The following is a 23377-nucleotide window of genomic DNA, read 5'->3' as shown; positions in this document are numbered from 1 at the left end:
TGTTTAGTTCCATCAACTCGTTGAGGTGTTTAGTTCCATCAACTCGTTGAGGTGTTTAGTTTCAACTCGTTGAGGTGTTTAGTTTCATCAACTCGTTGAGGTGTTTAGTTCCATCAACTCGTTGAGGTGTTTAGTTTCAACTCGTTGAGGTGTTTAGTTTCATCAACTCGTTGAGGTGTTTAGTTCCATCAACTCGTTGAGGTGTTTAGTTCCATCAACTCGTTGAGGTGTTTAGTTCCAACTCATTGAGGTGTTTAGTTTCAACTCGTTGAGGTGTTTAGTTTCAACTCGTTGAGGTGTTTAGTTTCAACTCTTTGAGGTGTTTAGTTTCAACAACTCGTTGAGGTGTTTAGTTTTAACTCGTTGAGGTGTTTAGTTTCAACTCGTTGAAGTGTTTAGTTTCAACTCATTGAGGTGTTTAGTTTCATCAACTCGTTGAGGTGTTTAGTTCCAACTCATTGAGGTGTTTAGTTTCAACTCGTTGAGGTGTTTAGTTTCAACTCGTTGAGGTGTTTAGTTTCAACAACTCGTTGAGGTGTTTAGTTTTAACTCGTTGAGGTGTTTAGTTTCAACTCGTTGAAGTGTTTAGTTTCAACTCATTGAAGTGTTTAGTTTCAACTCGTTGAGGTGTTTAGTTTCACCTCGTTGAGGTGTTTAGTTTCATCAACTCGTTGAGGTGTTTAGTTTCATCAACTCGTTGAGGTGTTTAGTTTCACCTCGTTGAGGTGTTTAGTTTCATCAACTCGTTGAGGTGTTTAGTTTCATCAACTCGTTGAGGTGTTTAGTTTCACCTCGTTGAGGTGTTTAGTTTCATCAACTCATTGAGGTGTTTAGTTTCACCTCGTTGAGGTGTTTAGTTTCACCTCGTTGAGGTGTTTAGTTTCATCAACTCGTTGAGGTGTTTAGTTTCAACTCGTTGAGGTGTTTAGTTTCAACTCGTTGAAGTGTTTAGTTTCAACTCGTTGAGGTGTTTAGTTTCACCTCGTTGAGGTGTTTAGTTTCAACTCGTTGAGGTGTTTAGTTTCACCTCGTTGAGGTGTTTAGTTTCAACTCGTTGAGGTGTTTAGTTTCAACTCGTTGAGGTGTTTAGTTTCACCTCGTTAAGGTGTTTAGTTTCACCTCGTTGAGGTGTTTAGTTTCATTGTATAGCTCCCAACAGATAAACAAGGGATGCATCCCAAATCAAATCAAATTTTATTTGTCACGTACTTCGAATACAACAGGTGTAGTAGACCTTAGAGTGAAATGCTTACAAGCCCTTAACCAATAATACCGTTTTAAGAAAAATAAGTGTGAAAAAAGTATTTACTAAAATAAACTGAAGTTAAAAAAAATCATAAATAAATAATTAAAGAGCAATAATAAAATAACAGTAGCGAGGCTATATACAGGGTGTTACGGTACAGAGTCAATGTGGAGGCTATATACATGGTGTTACGGTACAGAGTCAATGTGGAGGCTATATACAGGGTGTTACGGTACAGAGTCAATGTGGAGGCTATATACATGGTGTTACGGTACAGAGTCAATGTGGAGGCTATATACAGGGTGTTACGGTACAGAGTCAATGTGGAGGCTATATACAGGGTGTTACGGTACAGAGTCAATGTGTGGGGGCACAGGTTAGTGTGAGGTAATTGAGGTAATATGTACATGTAGGTAGAGTGACTGTGCACCCTTGGGGGACCCTAGTCCCTTTCGGGGATCCTGAGTGGCGCAGCGGTCTAAGGCACTGCATCACAGTGCTAGAGGCGTCACTACAGACCCTGGTTTGATTCCAGGCTGTATCACAACCGGCTGTGATTGGGAGTCTCATAGGGCGGTGCGCAATTGGCCCAGCGTCATCCGGGTTTGGGCCATCATGGTAAATAAGAATTTGTTCTTAACTGACTAGCCTAGTTAAATAAATAAATAAATAACTTTTGACCAGGGCCCGTAGTGCACTATGTAGGGCTCCCATAGGGCTCTGGTCAAAACTAGTGCACTATATAGGGCTCCCATAGGGCTCTGGTCAAAACGAGTGCACTATATAGGGAATATAGTGCCATTTGGGATGAATCCAAGGTGAAATAATAGCCACACCTCTACGTAACATCGTCTTTATCAGTTAACATGTAGCACAGAGTCTCACTGCAAGTTGTCTTTTAGAAAACAGAACACACAGTGAACAAGGAAGTACATAAATATGACTTCTCATGAAACGGAGAGGCTATTCGCCTTCCTTAACAAATACTGACATAATAAAAGTATCAATACATTTTATAAGTTCTGTGTTTTAGATCTGCATGGGAGGTCATTGGTTTCTCTGGACTGAATGGTTTCTGTCAGCTAGTTCTGCCAGACCTAATAATGTCTATTCCAAATGGAACCCTATTCCCTATATAGTGCACTAGTTTTGACCAGAGCCCTATGGGAGCCCTATGGGCCCTGGTAAAAAGTAGTGCACTATATAGGGAGTAGAGTTCCATTTGGGACTCACTAGCTGCATCTACAGATTAAACTGTCAACTCTAGAAACAGTGTGACCTATTTCTGTCATCATAGTTAATGTTATGACACTGAAACAAACAGAAACAGAGTACCTCTCTCTGGGTGCCATTAGGGAGGTAACCAGGGATACTAGTCTGGTGTTCTCATTGGCCTCTCTCTCTGTGTGTCCTAGTCTAATAAAGTCTACAGTCTCTACAAGGTTACAGAGTGAAATTCAACCGTTCAACATCACTATACCTTTAAACATCTGTGCCGAAGCTGAGTGAAATGATATGCATCTGACAATAGCCAGGTATCTATTCATTCATTCCTCATTCTGCCACTCAACGGAATGTTGAATGACAGCGGAATGTTCCACACTGGGTTTGGTTAAAGTTCCGGAACACTTGTAATGTTGTGCTCCAGAGTAACAGTGGTAGGAAGGATTCCATATTATTACAGACAACAACATGGTGTATACCATATCGCCCTGCAGCACTGCACACTGGTAGCTTCACAATTCACACGGCAGGGCACAACAATATTAGCACGGTAATTCACTTGACATTTATCAGTTTCACTTTACGATTGTGTGTGCGTGTGTGTGTGTGTGTGTTATTGGTGTTGATATGGCACACAGCCCCACAGAGAACAGCTACACAACACAACAACACAACAACATAACAACACAACAACACCTCAACTACATACAGGAGAATACTGCTAGGACCAGCTCTGTCTTCCCCAGTATGCTTCTCTAAGCACTTTCTTGGCCCACTTCTAAGTACACTTTTTAGTGCCCTTCAAAGTTCACAAAGTACACTGCGGAGTACATTTCTTCGTGCCCTTTAAAGTGCCCTTGGTAGTGTTTAAGTGTAAAGTCTGTAGTTTGTCCTGTGCCAGGTTCTCTTCCTCCTACAGACGTGTCTCAGAACTGGAGAGCACGTCGCCATTTTGTTCTTCTGGTTCTTTAATGAAGCGCTCCACTTCTGAGACCACCATTACGCTCTCAGGCCTGATCTCCTCCTTCTCTTTCTCTTCCTCCTTCTTTTTCTCACTGTCCTCCTCGTCCTCCTTCGCTTTCTCAACCGCTTCCTCCTTCATCTCCTTCACCTCCTCTTTCTCCTTCTCCTCCTTCATCTCCTTCACCTCCTCTTTCTCCTTCTCCTCCTTCATCTCCTTCACCTCCTCTTTCTCCTTCTCCTCCTTCATCTCCTTCACCTCCTCTTTCTCCCCCTTCTCTACTTCCTCCTCCTCCTCTTCCTCAGCGGCAACAGGCTTGTTGAGAAGCTCCATTTCCGCGGAAACCGTTCCGTTCTCCAGTTCCGCGGCGGGTTCCGAGGGCTTCTTCCTGATGAACAGGAAGTTACATGTGGCGAGGACCACGGCGGCGATAACCACCTCAATTCCTGCCAGCAGGAACACGTACATGTAGTTCTTAGTGGCGTCCAGCAGCCGACCTGAGGAGGGATGGACAGAGGGAGGAGGGGGAGGAGAGATTAAGGAAAAACAGGTGGAGCGAGGGAGGGAAAGAGACAGACGTGGAGAAAGGGAGAGGGGAGAGAGATCAGAGGGGAGAGGGAACTGGATAAATTCTCCATTATATTTATCTAACATTAACCCTAACCTAACCCTAACCTAACCCTAACCAAAACCAAACCCTAACCTAACCCTAACCTAACCCTAACCCTAACCCTAACCAAAACCAAACCTAACCCTAACCCTAACCAAAACCAAACCCTAAGCCAACCTCTCTGTTAATCCTGTGTGTACTAACCTGCTCCAGGTGGTCCCACCAGCACAGCAATAGCTTCCATGAGCAACACCAGCCCTATAGCGCTGGAGAATTTCTCCGTGCCAACGATCGCCATGAGAACCTCAAACTGTAGCGCCCCGACCATGCCGTAGGAGATGCCGAAGAACACACAGAACACCACCAGAGACGGGTAGTCCTTCGCCTGCAGGTGACATGGAAACCAGATAGTATTTACAGTAACATTTTACAGTATTTACAGGATACCAACAGTAACAGTATTGATACAAAATACAGTAACATTTTACAGTATTTACAGGATACCAACAGTAACAGTATTGATACAAAATACAGTAACATTTTACAGTATTTACAGGATACCAACAGTAACAGTATTGATACAAAATACAGTAACAACAGGGATGTTAACAACACATATGTATAGTTTAGATGCTGTATGTATCCTTAGTCAATACAGCAAACAACAATGTACACATGACAACCAAATCGACCTCAACAAGCCAACACATTACTGTAATTACATGTCCAGCCCTACCTGAGATCCCACCAGGTCAGTGCATCCATTGAAGAGCATGGCGAAGCTGAACAGGTAAACAACTCTGGGTCTGACCCACTTCAGCCCAGCGATGATGCCACAGGTGGGCCGGGCGAAGATATCTATGAAGCCTAGGATGGATAGGAGGAGGGCCGACTTCGTGTCTTCGTTGCCCAGCTCTTTGGCATAACTCACCACAAACACCGGCGGCACAAACAGACCCAGAACCTAGGATAGGATCAGAGGAACTTTTAACAATGTCAATTTGAAATGAAGGCAGACAATTGAATTGCAGTCAAATGACATGAATACAAAAATAAATTATAAAAATAGAACTATAACTTCTACTTTGCAGTTTATTGAGAAGTCATTTAAAATAAAGACCCTTTTTTTTCAATTATTGAATTGTAATTTCAGTTTTCTTAGGACTCTGGTCAAAAGTAGTGCACTATATAGGGAATAGGGTGCCATAGAGCTCTGGTCAGGAGTAGTGGACTATATAGGGAATAGGGTACCATAGAGCTCTGGTCAGGAGTAGTGGACTATATAGGGAATAGGGTGCCATTTGGGACATAACACAGTATTGTTCCTGTTCTGACTCACCATAATAGACGCAGCTACGGTGTAGATCAGGAAACCCCTATCCTTAAACACACTGAAGTCCAGGAGCGGTTTGGGTTTGGACGGGGTCTTCTCTACCTCCAACTCTTTCACCTCCTTCTCTACATCTTCCAGTTCCAGCTGGGGGGTTTTAGGAGGGGCCACTAGGGGCCTCATGAGGGCCGCACAAGCGCAGCAGTTGAGCAGTAGCCCCCCCAGGATGAGGAAGCCTCCTCTCCAACCGTACTGGTACTGCAACAGCTGGAAGAGACAGCAGGGTTAGGATTAAGGTCAGGGTTAAGGTCAAAGGTTAGAGGTGTAATGTAGAGGGGAGAGGCAGCAAAGGGTGATGGGGCTCCCAGCAGCAGGGCTATGGTTAGGGGTCAGACGTTAGAGGTCAGACGTTAGAGGTGTAGTGTAGTACCTGTCCCAGAGGTGATAAGCAGCAGAGGGCCACAGGGCTCCCAGCAGCAGCCAGGCCGTTAGCCAGGGGCCTCTTCTCACTGAAGTAGCGATTCAGCATGATCAGAGACGGCTGGAAGTTCAACGCCAAGCCCAGACCTGGAGGACAGGGGGACAGGAGAGGACAGTCAAAGAATTAGGAGACAGACAGTATCACATTGATGACGCTGACGTGTGTGTGTGTGTGTGTGTGTGTGTGTGTGTGTGTGTGTGTGTGTGTGTGTGTGTGTGTGTGTGTGTGTGTGTGTGTGTGTGTGTGTGTGTGTGTGTGTGTGTGTGTGTGGACCACCCTGTAATGACTCCAGTAGACAGGTAGATGTGGACCAACCTGTAATGACTCCAGTAGACAGGTAGATGTGGACCAACCTGTAATGACTCCAGTAGACAGGTAGATGTGGACCAACCTGTAATGACTCCAGTAGGGAGGTAGATGTGGACCAACCTGTAATGACTCCAGTAGACAGGTAGATGTGGACCAACCTGTAATGACTCCAGTAGACAGGTAGATGTGGACCAACCTGTAATGACTCCAGTAGGGAGGTAGATGTGGACCAACCTGTAATGACTCCAGTAGACAGGTAGATGTGGACCAACCTGTAATGACTCCAGTAGACAGGTAGATGTGGACCAACCTGTAACGACTCTAGTAGACAGGTAGATGTGGACCAACCTGTAATGACTCCAGTGGGGAGGTAGATGTGGACCAACCTGTAATGACTCCAGTAGACAGGTAGATGTGGACCAACCTGTAATGACTCCAGTAGACAGGTAGATGTGGACCAACCTGTAATGACTCCAGTAGACAGGTAGATGTGGACCAACCTGTAATGACTCCAGTAGACAGGTAGATGTGGACCAACCTGTAATGACTCCAGTAGGGAGGTAGATGTGGACCAACCTGTAATGATTCCAGTAATGAGGTAGATGTGGACCAACCTGTAATGACTCCAGGAGACAGGTAGATGTGGACCAACCTGTAATGACTCCAGTAGACAGGTAGATGTGGACCAACCTGTAATGACTCCAGTAGACAGGTAGATGTGGACCAACCTGTAATGACTCCAGTAGACAGGTAGATGTGGACCAACCTGTAATGACTCCAGTAGACAGGTAGATGTGGACCAACCTGTAATGACTCCAGGAGACAGGTAGATGTGGACCAACCTGTAATGACTCCAGTAGGGAGGTAGATGTGGACCAACCTGTAATGACTCCAGTAGGGAGGTAAATGTGGACCAACCTGTAATGACTCCAGTAGACAGGTAGATGTGGACCAACCTGTAATGACTCCAGTAGACAGGTAGATGTGGATGATGCTGGTGGAGAAGGACGACAGAATCATCCCCAGAGAGGCAAAAAGTCCCCCCACCATCATCACTGGACGACACCCGTAACGATTCACCAACACACTGCACAGAGGACCTGCAGTGAGAGGAACACACACACATTGAATCTATGTGTCAGTGTGTGTGTGTGTGTTAGACAGTATCTGTGTACCTGTTTGTGTGTGTGTACCTGTTCGTGTCTGTGTGTGTACCTGTGTATGTGTGTGTACCTATTTGTGTGTGTGTGTACCTGTGTATGTGTGTACCTGTGTATGTGTGTGTACCTATTTGTGTGTGTGTGTACCTGTGTGTTTGTGTGTACCTGTTGTGTGTGTGTACATGTGTGTGTGTGTGTGTACCTATTTGTGTGTGTGTACCTGTGTGTGTGTGTGTGTACCTGTTTGTGTGTGTGTACGTGTGTGTGTGTGTGTGTGTGTGTGTGTGTGTGTGTGTGTGTGTGTGTGTGTGTGTGTGTGTGTGTGTGTGTGTGTGTGTGTGTGTGTGTGTGTGTGTGTACCTATTTGTGTGCGTGTACCTGTGTGCGTGTACCTGTGTGTGTGTGTGTGTGTGTGTGTGTGTGTGTGTGTGTGTGTGTGCGTGTGTGTGTACCTGTGTGTGTGTGTGTGTGTGTGTGTGTGTGTGTGTGTGTGTGTGTGTGTGTGTGTGTGTGTGTGTGTGTGTGTGTGTGTGTGTGTGTGTGTGTGTGTGCGTGCGTGTGCGTGTGTGTGGGTGTACCTGTTCTTTTTTTTCGAATTACCCCTTTTTCTCCCCAATTTCATGGTATCCAATTGGTAGTTACAGTCTTGACACAATGCCCACTTAACCCGGAAGCACCAATGTGTCGGAAGAAACACTGTACACCTGGCGACCGTGTCAGCGTGCATTGTGCCCGGCCCGCCACAGGAGTCGCTAGGGCGCGATGGGACAAGAACATCCCTGCTGGCCAAACCCTCCCCTAACCGGGACGACGCAGGGTCAATTGTGCGCCGCCCCATGGGTCTCCCAGTCGCGGCCGGCTGCGACAGAGCCTGGATCTCTAGTGGCACAACTAGTACTGCGATGCAGAGAGTCTTCGACCACCGCACCACTCGGGAGCCCCCCCCCTGTGTACCTGCCTGCGTGTGTGTGTACATTCTCTACCTGTGCCGTAGAGCATAGCCAGCAGTATAGATGAGATCCATGCTGTGTCGCTGTACCCCACTTCGAACTCTCTGATCAGTTCCTTGAAGAACACGCTGACAGCCTTGGGGAAGGCGTAGGAGAACCCAGTGATGACGAAACAGCCGGACAGCACAGCCCAGCCCCACCCCCCGTCTGGTGCCTTCACCCCCCCAGGTCCCTCGTCCACTACCACACCTCCCATGGTCCTCTAAGTTTAGATCTGAGAGGAGAGAGAGGAGGGGTGGGTTATAGTATAGCTAACTCGGGGGGTAGTCCTAACCGGGACTCGAACCCAGGTCCAGCGTCTGTCAACCCAACACCTTAGCTGTTACACCAAGAGATCCAAAGCTCTTGACGAGGTTGCTAGGTGTTGGGATTAAAGGTCGCTACAATAGAAATACAATTCATAGAGCATGCATAATCAGCGTAGATATAGCATTGTATACTGGTAGTAACAGAACTTCCTAACCATGTTGTCATTGCCTTAATTATTACTGTGTTGAATTTTATTTAACCTTTATTTAACTAGGCAAGTCAGTTAAGAACAAATTCTTATTTACAATGACAGCCTACACCAGCCAAACCCTGTGACGATGCTGGGCCAATGGTGAGCCGCCCTATGGGACTCCCAATCAGGGTGCCTGTAGTGATGCCTCTAGCCCTGAGATGCAGTGCCTTAGACCACTGCACCACTCGGGAGCCCCTAGATGAATAAATGTTGTTGAATAAATGATATATTGATTAAATGAAATATTGATTAACAGAATTGTATAAAGTGGCTTGGTCTTGGCCTGTATTCATTGTGCAACAGCAGGTTGGAATACGGTCAGCAACAATTATTTAAACCAGACAGAAAAGTTCAATATAAATACAATCCATTATTTACTCTCCATATACCAGCCAGGTGACCTTGCAAACCTGGAGGACACTACAGTATTGCAATCATCTTTGCTGTGTGTGTACTTTCAGCAATGTATTCTGCTTACCCCCATATACACACAGTCTGTAATAATCACACTCACCACCACCATCACAATATATTAGATTTACAAAACATAGCTACAGGAGCCCGACTGATTACACCGAGTAATGGCTAGCCATGGCTCGACGGAGAGCCGTAATGGACTCTGGAGATTTACAGTTTCACTTCAGCAATGGAGAAAGCAATTGGTTTTAGTGCCACCGCCACACATCAGCAACCATGGCAGGCCCCCCCCCAGGCCAAGCATTATCTGAGGGATATTTATGACCAAGTGTCACGATCGTCTTGCTGTGAGAGAGAGGACCAAGGCGCAGCGTGTGCAAAATACATCTTCTTTTATTATAGAAGAGAGAAAAAACAAGAAACGAACAACTATACAAAAACTAACAAAATAACAAACTGACGACCGTGAAGCTATACATATAAATAGTGCTGACACAAACACTACACATAGACAATTACCCACAACCAGCTAAAGCCTATGGCTGCCTTAAATATGGCTCCCAATCAGAGACAACAATAACCAGCTGTCTCTAATTGAGAACCAATTCAGGCAACCATAGACTTTCCTAAACACCTACACTGAACACTAAACCATCTACTATACTTAACCCCCTAAACCAAACACCCTAGACAATACAAAAACACATACTTCACCATGTCAGACCCTGACCTAACTAAAATAATAATGAAAACAAAGATAACTAAGGCCAGGGTGTGACACCAAGACACCATCGATACAGAGAGCTAGCCACACACACACACACACACACACACACACACACACACACACACACACACACACACACACACACACAGGTAAGAGTTATCTGTGCTGTTCAGCAGTTTCTCAGATACGATGGATTTAACTTCCCTAAACATAATGGGGCTCTTCTGATATGTCTGAGGGTGTATTCAATGCCAAATCCTATAAAACATTTTACACTATTTTTTCCTATAAGGGGTTGTTAGTGGGACTGTTAATACACTAATGAGCTTTCTGAGAACTATGTCTGATGTGTCTAGTCTATAGAGGTTATTAGTAGAACTATGTCTGGTGTGTCTATAGAGGTTATTAGTAGAACTATGTCTGGTGTGTCTATAGAGGTTATTAGTAGAACTATGTCTGGTGTGTCTAGTCTATAGAGGTTATTAGTAGAACTATGTCTGGTGTGTCTAGTCTATAGAGGTTATTAGTAGAACTATGTCTGGTGTGTCTAGTCTATAGAGGTTATTAGTAGAACTATGTCTGGTGTGTCTAGTCTATAGAGGTTATTAGTAGAACTATGTCTGGTGTATCTAGTCTACAGAGGTTATTAGTAGAACTATGTCTGGTGTATCTAGTCTATAGAGGTTATTAGTAGAACTATGTCTGGTGTGTCTATAGAGGTTATTAGTAGAACTATGTCTGGTGTGTCTATAGAGGTTATTAGTAGAACTATGTCTGGTGTGTCTATAGAGGTTGTTAGTAGAACTATGTCTGGTGTGTCTAGTCTACAGAGGTTGTTAGTAGAACTATGTCTGGTGTGTCTAGTCTATAGAGGTTATTAGTAGAACTATGTCTGGTGTGTCTAGTCTATAGAGGTTATTAGTAGAACTATGTCTGGTGTGTCTAGTCTACAGAGGTTATTAGTAGAACTATGTCTGATGTGTCTAGTCTACAGAGGTTATTAGTAGAACTATGTCTGATGTGTCTAGTCTATAGAGGTTATTAGTAGAACTATGTCTGGTGTATCTAGTCTATAGAGGTTATTAGTAGATCTATGTCTGATGTGTCTATAGAGGTTATTAGTAGAACTATGTCTGATGTGTCTATAGAGGTTATTAGTAGAACTATGTCTGGTGTATCTAGTCTACAGAGGTTGTTAGTAGAACTATGTCTGGTGTGTCTATAGAGGTTATTAGTAGAACTATGTCTGGTGTATCTAGTCTACAGAGGTTGTTAGTAGAACTATGTCTGGTGTGTCTATAGAGGTTATTAGTAGAACTATGTCTGGTGTGTCTAGTCTATAGACGTTGTTAGTAGAACTATGTCTGGTGTATCTATAGAGGTTATTAGTAGAACTATGTCTGGTGTGTCTATAGAGGTTATTAGTAGAACTATGTCTGGTGTGTCTAGTCTACAGAGGTTGTTAGTAGAACTATGTCTGGTGTATCTATAGAGGTTGTTAGTAGAACTATGTCTGGTGTGTCTATAGAGGTTATTAGTAGAACTATGTCTGATGTGTCTAGTCTACAGAGGTTGTTAGTAGAACTATGTCTGATGTGTCTAGTCTACAGAGGTTGTTAGTAGAACTATGTCTGATGTGTCTTGTTATGCTGATGAATGAGGACCCAAAAGCGACGTAATAGTAACAGAGTCTTTATTCCAGTAATAAACAAATAATGATTCTCCTGGATATTATCAATGGTCAAATCCTCTCGTCAATAGAGAGGAACGACTGGAGACGCGACCACAGACTGCAGGTCGCTTCAGGAAGGCACTGGCCGTAGCTGACATAGACACCTGCTCACACGCAGCATCTGAAGAAGGCAAAGAACACGACAGGGCGGAACAAGGACACAGGAACAGCAAACATCAAACAAGAATCCGACCAGGCAGAAGCGGAAAACAGAGGGAGAAATAGGGACTCTAATCAGAGGGCAAAATAGGGGACAGGTGTGAAAGAGTAAATGAGGTCGTTAGGAGAATGAGAAACAGCTGGGAGCAGGAACGGAACGATAGAGAGAGAAAGAGGGAAAGAACCTAATAAGACCAGCAGAGGGAAGCACAGGGACAAGACATGAAGATCAAAGACAAAACATGACAGTACCCCCCCACTCACCGAGCGCCTCCTGGCGCACTCGAGGAGGAACCCTGGCGGCAACGAAGGAAATCATCAATCAACGAACGGTCCAGCACGTCCCGAGATGGAACCCAACTCCTCTCCTCAGGACCGTAACCCTCCCAATCCACTAAGTACTGGTGACCACGTCCCCGAGAACGCATGTCCATGATCTTTCGTACCTTGTAAATAGGAGCGCCCTCGACAAGGACGGGGGGGGGGGAGGGAAGACGAACGGGGGCGCGAAGAAAAGGCTTGACACAAGAGACATGGAAGACAGGGTGGACGCGACGAAGATGTCGCGGAAGAAGCAGTCGCACAGCGACAGGATTGACGACCTGAGAGACACGGAACGGACCAATGAACCGCGGAGTCAACTTGCGAGAAGCTGTCGTAAGGGGAAGGTTACGAGTGGAAAGCCACACTCTCTGACCGCGACAATACCTAGGACTCCTAATCCTACGTCTATTGGCGGCTCTCACAGTCTGCGCCCTGTAACGGCAAAGTGCAGACCTGACCCTCCTCCAGGTGCGCTCACAACGTTGGACAAAAGCCTGAGCGGAGGGAACGCTGGACTCGGCGAGCTGGGACGAGAACAGAGGAGGCTGGTACCCAAGACTACTCTGAAACGGAGATAGCCCGGTAGCAGACGAAGGAAGCGAGTTGTGAGCGTACTCAGCCCAGGGGAGCTGTTCTGCCCAAGACGCAGGGTTTCGAAACGAAAGGCTGCGTAATATGCGACCAATCGACTGATTGGCCCTTTCTGCTTGACCGTTAGACTGGGGATGAAACCCGGAAGAGAGACTGACAGAAGCACCAATCAAACGACAGAACTCCCTCCAAAACTGTGACGTGAATTGCGGACCTCTGTCTGAAACGGCGTCTAACGGGAGGCCATGAATTCTGAACACATTCTCAATGATGATTTGTGCCGTCTCCTTAGCGGAAGGAAGCTTAGCGAGGGGAATGAAATGTGCCGCCTTAGAGAACCTATCGATAACCGTAAGAATCACAGTCTTCCCCGCAGACGAAGGCAGACCGGTAATAAAGTCTAAGGCGATGTGAGACCATGGTCGAGAAGGAATGGGAAGCGGTCTGAGACGACCGGCAGGAGGAGAGTTACCTGACTTAGTCTGCGCGCAGTCCGAACAAGCAGCCACGAAACGGCGCGTGTCCCGCTCCTGAGTAGGCCACCAAAACCGCTGGCGAATAGAAGCAAGCGTACCCCGAACGCCGGGATGGCCAGCTAACTTGGCAGAGTGAGCCCACTGAAGAACAGCCAGACGAGTAGAGACAGGAACGAACAGAAGGTTACTAGGACAAGCGCGCGGCGACGCAGTGTGAGTGAGTGCTTGCTTTACCTGTCTCTCAATTCCCCAGACAGTCAACCCGACAACACGCCCTTCAGGGAGAATCCCCTCGGGGTCGGTAGAAGCCACAGAAGAACTAAAGAGACGGGATAAGGCATCAGGCTTGGTGTTCTTATTTCCCGGACGATAGGAAATCACGAACTCGAAACGAGCGAAAAACAACGCCCAACGAGCCTGACGTGCATTAAGTCGTTTGGCAGAACGGATGTACTCAAGGTTCTTATGGTCAGTCCAAACGACAAAAGGAACGGTCGCCCCCTCCAACCACTGTCGCCATTCGCCTATGGCTAAGCGGATGGCGAGCAGTTCGCGGTTACCCACATCATAGTTGCGTTCCGATGGCGACAGGCGATGAGAAAAGTAAGCGCAAGGATGGACCTTATCGTCAGACTGGAAGCGCTGAGACAGAATGGCTCCCACGCCCACCTCTGAAGCGTCAACCTCGACAATGAATTGTTTAGTGACGTCAGGAGTAACAAGGATAGGGGCGGATGTAAAACGCTTCTTGAGGAGATCAAAAGCTCCCTGGGCGGAACCGGACCACTTAAAGCAAGTCTTGACAGAAGTCAGAGCTGTGAGAGGGGCAGCCACTTGACCGAAATTACGAATGAAACGCCGATAGAAATTAGCGAAACCAAGAAAGCGCTGCAACTCGACACGTGACTTAGGAACGGGCCAATCGCTGACTGCCTGGACCTTAGCGGGATCCATCTGAATGCCTTCAGCGGAAATAACAGAACCGAGAAATGTGACAGAGGAGACATGAAAGGCGCACTTCTCAGCCTTCACGTAGAGACAATTCTCTAAAAGGCGCTGGAGTACACGTCGAACGTGCTGAACATGAATCTCCCGGGAGAGAATCTCATCCTTAACCTCAGCGTGAAGTCCCTCCAGAAAACGAGCGAGCAACGCCGGCTCGTTCCAGTCACTGGAGGCAGCAAGAGTGCGAAACTCTATAGAGTAATCCGTTATGGATCGATCACCTTGACATAGGGAAGCCAGGGCCCTGGAAGCCTCCTTCCCAAAAACTGAACGATCAAAAACCCGTATCATCTCCTCTTTAAAGTTCTGATAATCGTTAGAACACTCAGCCCTTGCCTCCCAGATAGCTGTGCCCCACTCCCGAGCCCGACCAGTAAGGAGTGATATGACGTAAGCGATCCGAGCTCTCTCTCTTGAGTACGTGTTGGGCTGGAGAGAGAACACAATATCACACTGGGTGAGAAAGGAGCGACACTCAGTGGGCTGCCCAGAGTAACATGGTGGGTTATTAACCCTAGGTTCCGGAGACTCGGAAGACCAGGAAGTAGCTGGTGGCACGAGATGAAGACTCTGAAACTGTCCAGAGAGATCGGAGACCTGAGCGGCCAGGGTCTCAACGGCATGACGAGCAGCAAACAATTCCTGCTCGTGTCTGCCGAGCATTGCTCCCTGGAACTCGACGGCAGTGTTGAGAGAATCCATAGTCGCTGGGTCCATCTTGGTCGGATTCTTCTGTTATGCTGATGAATGAGGACCCAAAAGCGACGTAATAGTAACAGAGTCTTTATTCCAGTAATAAACAAATAATGATTCTCCTGGATATTATCAATGGTCAAATCCTCTCGTCAATAGAGAGGAACGACTGGAGACGCGACCACAGACTGCAGGTCGCTTCAGGAAGGCACTGGCCGTAGCTGACATAGACACCTGCTCACACGCAGCATCTGAAGAAGGCAAAGAACACGACAGGGCGGAACAAGGACACAGGAACAGCAAACATCAAACAAGAATCCGACCAGGCAGAAGCGGAAAACAGAGGGAGAAATAGGGACTCTAATCAGAGGGCAAAATAGGGGACAGGTGTGAAAGAGTAAATGAGGTCGTTAGGAGAATGAGAAACAGCTGGGAGCAGGAACGGAACGATAGAGAGAGAAAGAGGGAAAGAACCTAATAAGACCAGCAGAGGGAAGCACAGGGACAAGACATGAAGATCAAAGACAAAACATGACATGTCTAGTCTACAGAGGTTGTTAGTAGAACTATGTCTGATGTGTCTATAGAGGTTATTAGTAGAACTATGTCTGGTGTGTCTAGTCTATAGAGGTTATTAGTAGAACTATGTCTGGTGTATCTAGTCTACAGAGGTTATTAGTAGAACTATGTCTGATGTGTCTAGTCTATAGAGGTTGTTAGTAGAACTATGTCTGGTGTGTCTAGTCTATAGAGGTTATTAGTAGAACTATGTCTGATGTGTCTACAGAGGTTATTAGTAGAACTATGTCTGGTGTGTCTATAGAGGTTATTAGTAGAACTATGTCTGGTGTGTCTATAGAGGTTATTAGTAGAACTATGTCTGGTGTGTCTATAGAGGTTATTAGTAGAACTATGTCTGGTGTGTCTATAGAGGTTATTAGTAGAACTATGTCTGGTGTGTCTAGTCTACAGAGGTTATTAGTAGAACTATGTCTGGTGTGTCTAGTCTATAGAGGTTATTAGTAGAACTATGTCTGGTGTGTCTAGTCTATAGAGGTTATTAGTAGAACTATGTCTGGTGTGTCTATAGAGGTTGTTAGTAGAACTATGTCTGGTGTGTCTAGTCTATAGAGGTTATTAGTAGAACTATGTCTGGTGTGTCTAGTCTACAGAGGTTATTAGTAGAACTATGTCTGGTGTGTCTAGTCTATAGACGTTGTTAGTAGAACTATGTCTGGTGTGTCTATAGAGGTTATTAGTAGAACTATGTCTGGTGTGTCTAGTCTATAGACGTTGTTAGTAGAACTATGTCTGGTGTGTCTAGTCTATAGACGTTATTAGTAGAACTATGTCTGGTGTGTCTAGTCTACAGAGGTTATTAGTAGAACTATGTCTGGTGTGTCTAGTCTATAGACGTTGTTAGTAGAACTATGTCTGGTGTGTCTAGTCTATAGACGTTGTTAGTAGAACTATGTCTGGTGTGTCTAGTCTACAGAGGTTATTAGTAGAACTATGTCTGGTGTGTCTATAGAGGTTATTAGTAGAACTATGTCTGGTGTGTCTAGTCTATAGACGTTGTTAGTAGAACTATGTCTGGTGTGTCTAGTCTATAGAGGTTATTAGTAGAACTATGTCTGGTGTGTCTATAGAGGTTGTTAGTAGAACTATGTCTGGTGTATCTAGTCTATAGAGGTTATTAGTAGAACTATGTCTGGTGTGTCTAGTCTATAGACGTTGTTAGTAGAACTATGTCTGGTGTGTCTAGTCTATAGAGGTTATTAGTAGAACTATGTCTGGTGTGTCTAGTCTACAGAGGTTGTTAGTAGAACTATGTCTGGTGTGTCTATAGAGGTTATTAGTAGAACTATTGTCACACCCTGGCCTTAGTTATCTTTGTTTTCATTATTATTTTAGTTAGGTCAGGGTGTGACATGGGGAAGTATGTGTTTTGGTTTGTCTAGGGGTTTGTAGGTTTAATGGGGCAATATCATGTCTAGGGTTTTGTATGTCTATGGCTGCCTGGATTGGTTCTCAATTAGAGACAGCTGTGGTTTATTGTCTCTAATTGGGAGCCATATTTAAGGCAGTCATGGGCATCATGTGTTTGTGGGTAATTGTCTATGTGTAGTGTTTGTGTCAGCACTATTTGTCTTTATAGCTTCACGGTCGTCAGTTTGTTATTTTGTTAGTTTGTGTATAGTGTTCGTTTTTGTGTTTTTCCCTCTTCTAATAAAAGGAAGATGTATTTTGCACACGCTGCGCCTTGGTCCTCTCTCTCACCATTAGACGATCGTGACAACTATGTCTGGTGTGTCTAGTCTATAGAGGTTATTAGTAGATCTATGTCTGATGTGTCTAGTCTATAGAGGTTGTTAGTAGAACTATGTCTGGTGTGTCTAGTCTATAGAGGTTATTAGTAGAACTATGTCTGGTGTGTCTAGTCTACAGAGGTTGTTAGTAGAACTATGTCTGATGTGTCTAGTCTACAGAGGTTATTAGTAGAACTATTTCTGATGTGTCTAGTCTATAGAGGTTATTAGTAGAACTATGTCTGGTGTGTCTAGTCTATAGAGGTTATTAGTAGAACTATGTCTGGTGTGTCTAGTCTATAGAGGTTATTAGTAGAACTATGTCTGGTGTGTCTAGTCTATAGAGGTTGTTAGTAGAACTATGTCTGGTGTGTCTATAGAGGTTATTAGTAGAACTATGTCTGGTGTGTCTATAGAGGTTATTAGTAGAACTATGTCTGATGTGTCTATAGAGGTTATTAGTAGAACTATGTCTGATGTGTCTATAGAGGTTATTAGTAGAACTATGTCTGGTGTGTCTATAGAGGTTATTAGTAGAACTATGTCTGATGTGTCTAGTCTATAGAGGTTATTAGTAGAACTATGTCTGGTGTGTCTATAGAGGTTATTAGTAGAACTATGTCTGATGTGTCTAGTCTATAGAGGTTATTAGTAGAACTATGTCTGATGTGTCTAGTCTACAGAGGTTATTAGTAGAACTATGTCTGATGTGTCTAGTCTATAGAGGTTATTAGTAAAACTATGTCTGATGTGTCTAGTCTACAGAGGTTGTTAGTAGAACTATGTCTGGTGTATCTAGTCTATAGAGGTTATTAGTAGAACTATGTCTGGTGTGTCTATAGAGGTTATTAGTAGAACTATGTCTGGTGTGTCTAGTCTACAGAGGTTGTTAGTAGAACTATGTCTGATGTGTCTAGTCTATAGAGGTTGTTAGTAGAACTATGTCTGATGTGTCTCGTCTAGCAGCGGGCCTATAGCCTAACTGACACCTGTTGTAGCCCAATTAGAGCTTATAACCTAATACAGATCCTGCGCCAGAACATTCCGGGTTCTTTCAATCACATTAATCTCTCTAATCCGCCTGTCTGCCTCCCTTTCTATCTGTCTTGATTTGAGCTATTGCTAGTGAAGTGCAACATTTTTATCAAGCGTCACGTGGCCCGGTCCCGAAGCTGTCACTACCGAACTTGCAACATTGTATCAACTAGCCTATTCTGGGCCCTCAGAGTTTCCCACGCTTGGTGATGTTGGAAAGATTTTTCAAATACTGAGGAACTATCAATTGCAATGGGTGTTTTTTTATTTAACCAGGTAAGTTGACTGAGAACACATTCTCATTTTACAGAAACAACCTGGGGAATAGTTACAGGGGAGAGGAAGGGGGATGAATGAGCCAATTGTAAGCTGGTGATGATTAGGTGGCCATGATGGTATGAGGGCCAGATTGGGAATTTAGCCAGGACACCAGAGTTAACACCCCTACTCTTACAATACGAGCCCTGGGATCTTTAGTGACCACAGAGAGTCAGGACACCAGTTTAACGTCCCATCTGAAAGTCAGCACCCTACACAAGGCAATGTCCCCAATCACTGCCTTTTAGCGTTAAGATATTTTTTTTTTCGACCAGAGGAAAGAGTGCCTCCTACTGGCCCTCCAACACCACTTCCAGCAGCATCTGGTCTCCCATCCAGGGACGAACACTGCTTAGCTCCGTGATTGGGAGTCCCATAGGGCGGCACACAATTGGCCCAGCGGTTTGGCCAGGGTAGGCGTCATTGGAAATAAGAATTTGTTCTGAACTGACTTGCCTAGTTAAAGAAAGGTTAGATAAATACAAATAAAACATCTGGGGTCGCTCTCCTTTCCCGCGCATCCTTGGAATGTCTTCACATGGACAAGTTTCAAGCCAAAGGGACGGATTGACCGTGACACAGTTCTGTTTCCATCTTGAAGAAAGACTGATACTGAGAACCCAAACAAAGACATTCCCCTTTAAGACCCGACGTATAGGCCTATCTCATAAATAGACCTGCTACCATAGCCCACTGTGTTGTGAGGGCATAACGGTCCTTTGAATGCCTAACCTACAGCAAATATAGTATTATAAAAACAGCAGTATTAACAAATGTTTTATTTGAATGTCCAAAAACCTATGAGCTGTGTAAGACAAGACGTAGACTGCGCTCCGAAAGTGTTATAGAGAGACGGTGCGCGCATCACTGGCGGTTATGGAAAGCCAAAAGCTATAAGGGGTTGTCACTAGTTACCACAGCCACAAAGTCAAAATTGGCTGACTTCAGGTCGTCAGTTGGACGATGTTTCCTCCGACACGTTGGTGCGACTGGCTTCCGGGTTAAGCGAGCAGTGTGTCAAGAAGAAGTGCGGCTTGGCAGGGCTGTGTTTCGGACGCATGGTTTTCGACCTTCGCCTCTCCCTTGTCGGTAGGGTAGTTACAGAGATGAGACAAGATTGTAACTACCAATTGGATATCACGAAATTGGGGCGAAAAAAGGGGGTAAAGTAAAAAGTAAAAAATCAAATCAAAATAAACCTACTGAACCACATCAACCTTCCCATCATTATTATCATCACACTTCACAGAACTCTCCTTTAACAGAAAATTCCGAGGTGAACGCAGCCCTCCGATTTCACTGTTTGACGTTTATGTTCTTATTAGGGTCCCTGCTTTATGAAATGATGATCATGTGCATAAGATAACAGGGGCTGTGGTCATTCACTGGACAGGACAGAGATGGATTCACTCACCGTAAAGTAGAGTACAATCACCTAGCAACGCGGTACAGCAAGTCAGCCTGTGTTGGTGCGTCTGGAACGTGACCGACGTGCTGAATCGACCAAACTATGATTTATAACAACGTGTTATGGGGATCATGGATGATATTCTCCCTCTCTCTCTCTCTCTCTCTCTCCCTCTCTCGCTCTATCTCTCCCTCTCTCGCGCTCTCTCTCTCCCTCTCTCTCCGTCTCTGGATCTCTCTCTCTCTCTCTCCCTCTCTCTCCCTCTCTCTCTCTCACACACACACAGTATTGCGCAGTTAACCTTGTGGGGACATACAATTCAGTCCCATTCAAAATCCTATTTTCCTTAACCCCTAACCCTAAACTTAACCCTAACCGTGACCCAAAAACCTAACCCTAATCCTAACCCGAACCATACAACTAACCCTAGCTCCTAACCGTAAACCTAATTCTAACCCTAACACTAATTCTAACCTTAACCCTAAACCCCCCAGAAATAGCATTTGACCAGGTGGGGACCAACAAAATGTACCCAGTTGGTCAGATGTTTTTTTGTCTACTATTCCTGTGGGGACTTCTGGTCCCCACAAGTATATTTAAACACTTCCAAACACACACACACACACACACACACACACACACACACACACACACACACACACACACACACACACACACACACCTGGTCCCTGAGAGATGTGGAGTGAGAATACATGGTTTCAGCTGCAAGGTATTGTTACATCAGCTGAGCAACTCTGCGCAGATGCTAATGTGGGGACCAGGCAGAAGAACCACATACAATATTTCATAATAGACTCTTGAAATAGTGAGATAGCCAACGAAACGAGGATTGAAGTGAAAGTAAAAGCACATTACAGGTGAGCGCGTTCATCAGGTGTGCGCGTTCATAGTGAAGTATGTTGGTGCGCTCAAAATAGAGTTTGGCATCTCCAAACTCACAGACACATGACACGGACCTGGTGTGATATCGATAGCCTACTTCATATTCTTTTCATCCCACATAGCTTGTTGGGGGACATGGGGACTCTAGAACTGGGCTAGATATAGGCCTACAATATAGAGATTTGCCGGAGCTATGTCATCTAGGCTACGTCACTACAGTCGCCCCATTCTGCGATGATGCGCAAAGTTCCATCTGAGCGTTCGTTTTGGCGCATAGCCTGCATGTTTATCCTGTTGTTAACTTGACCGTTGTAGTCTTCACAATTTTTTAAAAAATATATTAAGCCTACGTGTAACCAAAAACAGACTTACCGAAGCTACAGGTGTATATTTAAGCCTCAGCGGTTGTGATAGACATCGTCTATTTTATGATGTTGATGGCGACACGCTGTTCGGAGAGGGACCTGTTGTTACACCCCCCCAACCGGTCCCCGGTTGGCCGGTGTCACGACTATAGCGCACACCCAGCTGAATGAATGGCCTGTCACTTATTATAAGGGGTAATAACGGCTTTATAATATACTATTTTTTGTCAATAATAAAATGACATGCCCTGATGCCTACTTATAAAATAATATAAATAGACACATTCTTAAAAGGTCATTTACTAAAAATAATAATTTCATAATCTCTCATCCTTCCATCCCTTCTCTCTGGCAAAATGACATATTTTTGATAGTCTCCATCATTACATAGCCTCAGTTACTCAACCGACCTTCCAGACAGTCAGCAACAGCATGGTTGGTACCCAATTCCATACAAAATAACTATATCCCATTGTGGCAGCTGAGGAGGATTTCTCACTCCCATCATCATCATCATCATCATCATCATCATCTTCATTATAACAGATAATAATCAAATCATCGTGTCATCGTTATCCTGTTGCCCCTCTGCCCCTCTTCCAACAATGATTTCCTTTACAGCCTATAATGACAGTGCTCGTGGTACCTACCTTAGGGATGCTCTGATCGCTGAGCTCAGAACGGTCTGTATGCTATCCTGGTCGCTCCCTCTACCACCTTGTACTGTTCTATCACGTTCACTCCGGCACGTATGAGAACTGCGACGTCAGCGAAGTGAAAAAAGGAAACTCCCCCACTTACTCACCACTACAGAGATAGTACAGGGTCCTAGTGTCGGCAGGGTTTAGAGTGACAGCCCGTTTCCTGTTTGGTGGTTGGTGACGCAACAGTGACTGTAACTGATGTATTCATTTCCTGTTCTATTTCCTGTATTCTTTTAGTATTTTCTCCACTTATGGTCTCATAATAGGTCAATTAACAGATATTTTTTAGAGCTGGGATGCTTGGAGGAAAACATACACAGTTGCATCTCTCTCTCTCTCTCTGTGTGTGTGTGTGTGTGTGCGTGTGTGTGTGTGTGTGTGTGTGTGTGTGTGTGTGTGTGTGTGTGTGTGTGTGTGTGTGTGTGTGTGTGTGTGTGTGTGTGTGTGTGTGTGTGTGTGTGTGTGGAGTCATGACACCATTATGGGCAGCATGTCACAAGATTGTGAATAGCTGGATGCTGTGTGGAAACTTAAAGGATAGGACATAATGAGTGAAACACCTATAGGTTCCAGTCAGTCTGTACCTCTCAACCTAGCCTGGGTGCCAGTCAGTCTATACCTCTCAACCTAGCCTGGGTTCCAGTCAGTCTGTACCTCTCAACCTAGCCTGGGTGCCAGTCAGTCTGTACCTCTCAACCTAGCCTGGGTTCCAGTCAGTCTGTACCTCTCAACCTAGCCTGGGTGCCAGTCAGTCTGTACCTCTCAACCTAGCCTGGGTTCCAGTCGGTCCGTACCTCTCAACCTAGCCTGGGTGCCAGTCAGTCTATACCTCTCAACCTAGCCTGGGTGCCAGTCGGTCCGTACCTCTCATCCTAGCCTGGGTGCCAGTCGGTCTGTACCTCTCATCCTAGCCTGGGTTCCAGTCAGTCTGTACCTCTCAACCTAGCCTGTGTGCCAGTCAGTCTATACCACTCAACCTAGCCTGGGTTCCAGTCAGTCTGTACCTCTCAACCTAGCCTGGGTGCCAGTCAGTCTGTACCTCTCAACCTAGCCTGGGTGCCAGTCAATCTGTACCTCTTAACCTAGCCTGGGTGCCAGTGTTGGGCTTGACAATGATAGTAACAGAGTTGGCAAGAACACAAACAGATCTACTCTGTCCAAAATTGGATCATAATTTGGAAATTGTGCCAATTTCATATCCATTGCTTCTCAGGACCCTTTTCATTGACCTTAGTCTGACTCTGTAAGCACCTTCACCAAGCTATTTAAATCAGTCCAACCGCTTTCAATCAACACATTAATGTAGCATTGTAAGTGGTCTGAGAGCTGTCTAGGAATGGATAGACGCCTGCCAAAAGGATCTCTTGGCTCACAGCAC

General features: G+C 45.2%; 1 protein-coding gene across 1 annotated transcript; it reads right to left on the bottom strand.

Moving 5' to 3' along the window:
- Nucleotides 1-2085: 2085 nt before the first annotated feature.
- LOC120044127 (monocarboxylate transporter 4-like) lies at nt 2086-22055 on the bottom strand. Its single transcript, XM_038988718.1, has 9 exons — nt 21946-22055; nt 8305-8545; nt 7118-7261; nt 5802-5938; nt 5381-5638; nt 4778-5005; nt 4246-4426; nt 3642-3928; nt 2086-3593 (listed from the first exon to the last, which is right to left on the bottom strand). Exons 2-9 carry the CDS (start codon nt 8525-8527, stop codon nt 3384-3386), a joined length of 1668 nt encoding a protein of 555 aa, XP_038844646.1. The 5' UTR covers nt 8528-8545; nt 21946-22055; the 3' UTR covers nt 2086-3383.
- Nucleotides 22056-23377: the final 1322 nt, after the last annotated feature.

This window comes from Salvelinus namaycush, chromosome 3, assembly GCF_016432855.1.
Source record: "Salvelinus namaycush isolate Seneca chromosome 3, SaNama_1.0, whole genome shotgun sequence".
Classification (NCBI taxonomy): domain Eukaryota; kingdom Metazoa; phylum Chordata; class Actinopteri; order Salmoniformes; family Salmonidae; genus Salvelinus; species Salvelinus namaycush.
This window is presented reverse-complemented; position numbering and strand designations above follow the sequence as displayed.

Excerpts from the sequence above, each read along its gene's own strand:
- LOC120044127 (XM_038988718.1), bottom strand. The coding sequence starts at position 8,527 with ATGGGAGGTGTGGTAGTGGACGAGGGACCTGGGGGGGTGAAGGCACCA. Across the intron at positions 5,006-5,380 it reads CCGTAGCTGCGTCTATTATG|GTTCTGGGTCTGTTTGTGCC; the intron begins GTGAGTCAGAAC and ends ATCCTATCCTAG. Across the intron at positions 4,427-4,777 it reads CTGACCTGGTGGGATCTCAG|GCGAAGGACTACCCGTCTCT; the intron begins GTAGGGCTGGAC and ends TGTCACCTGCAG.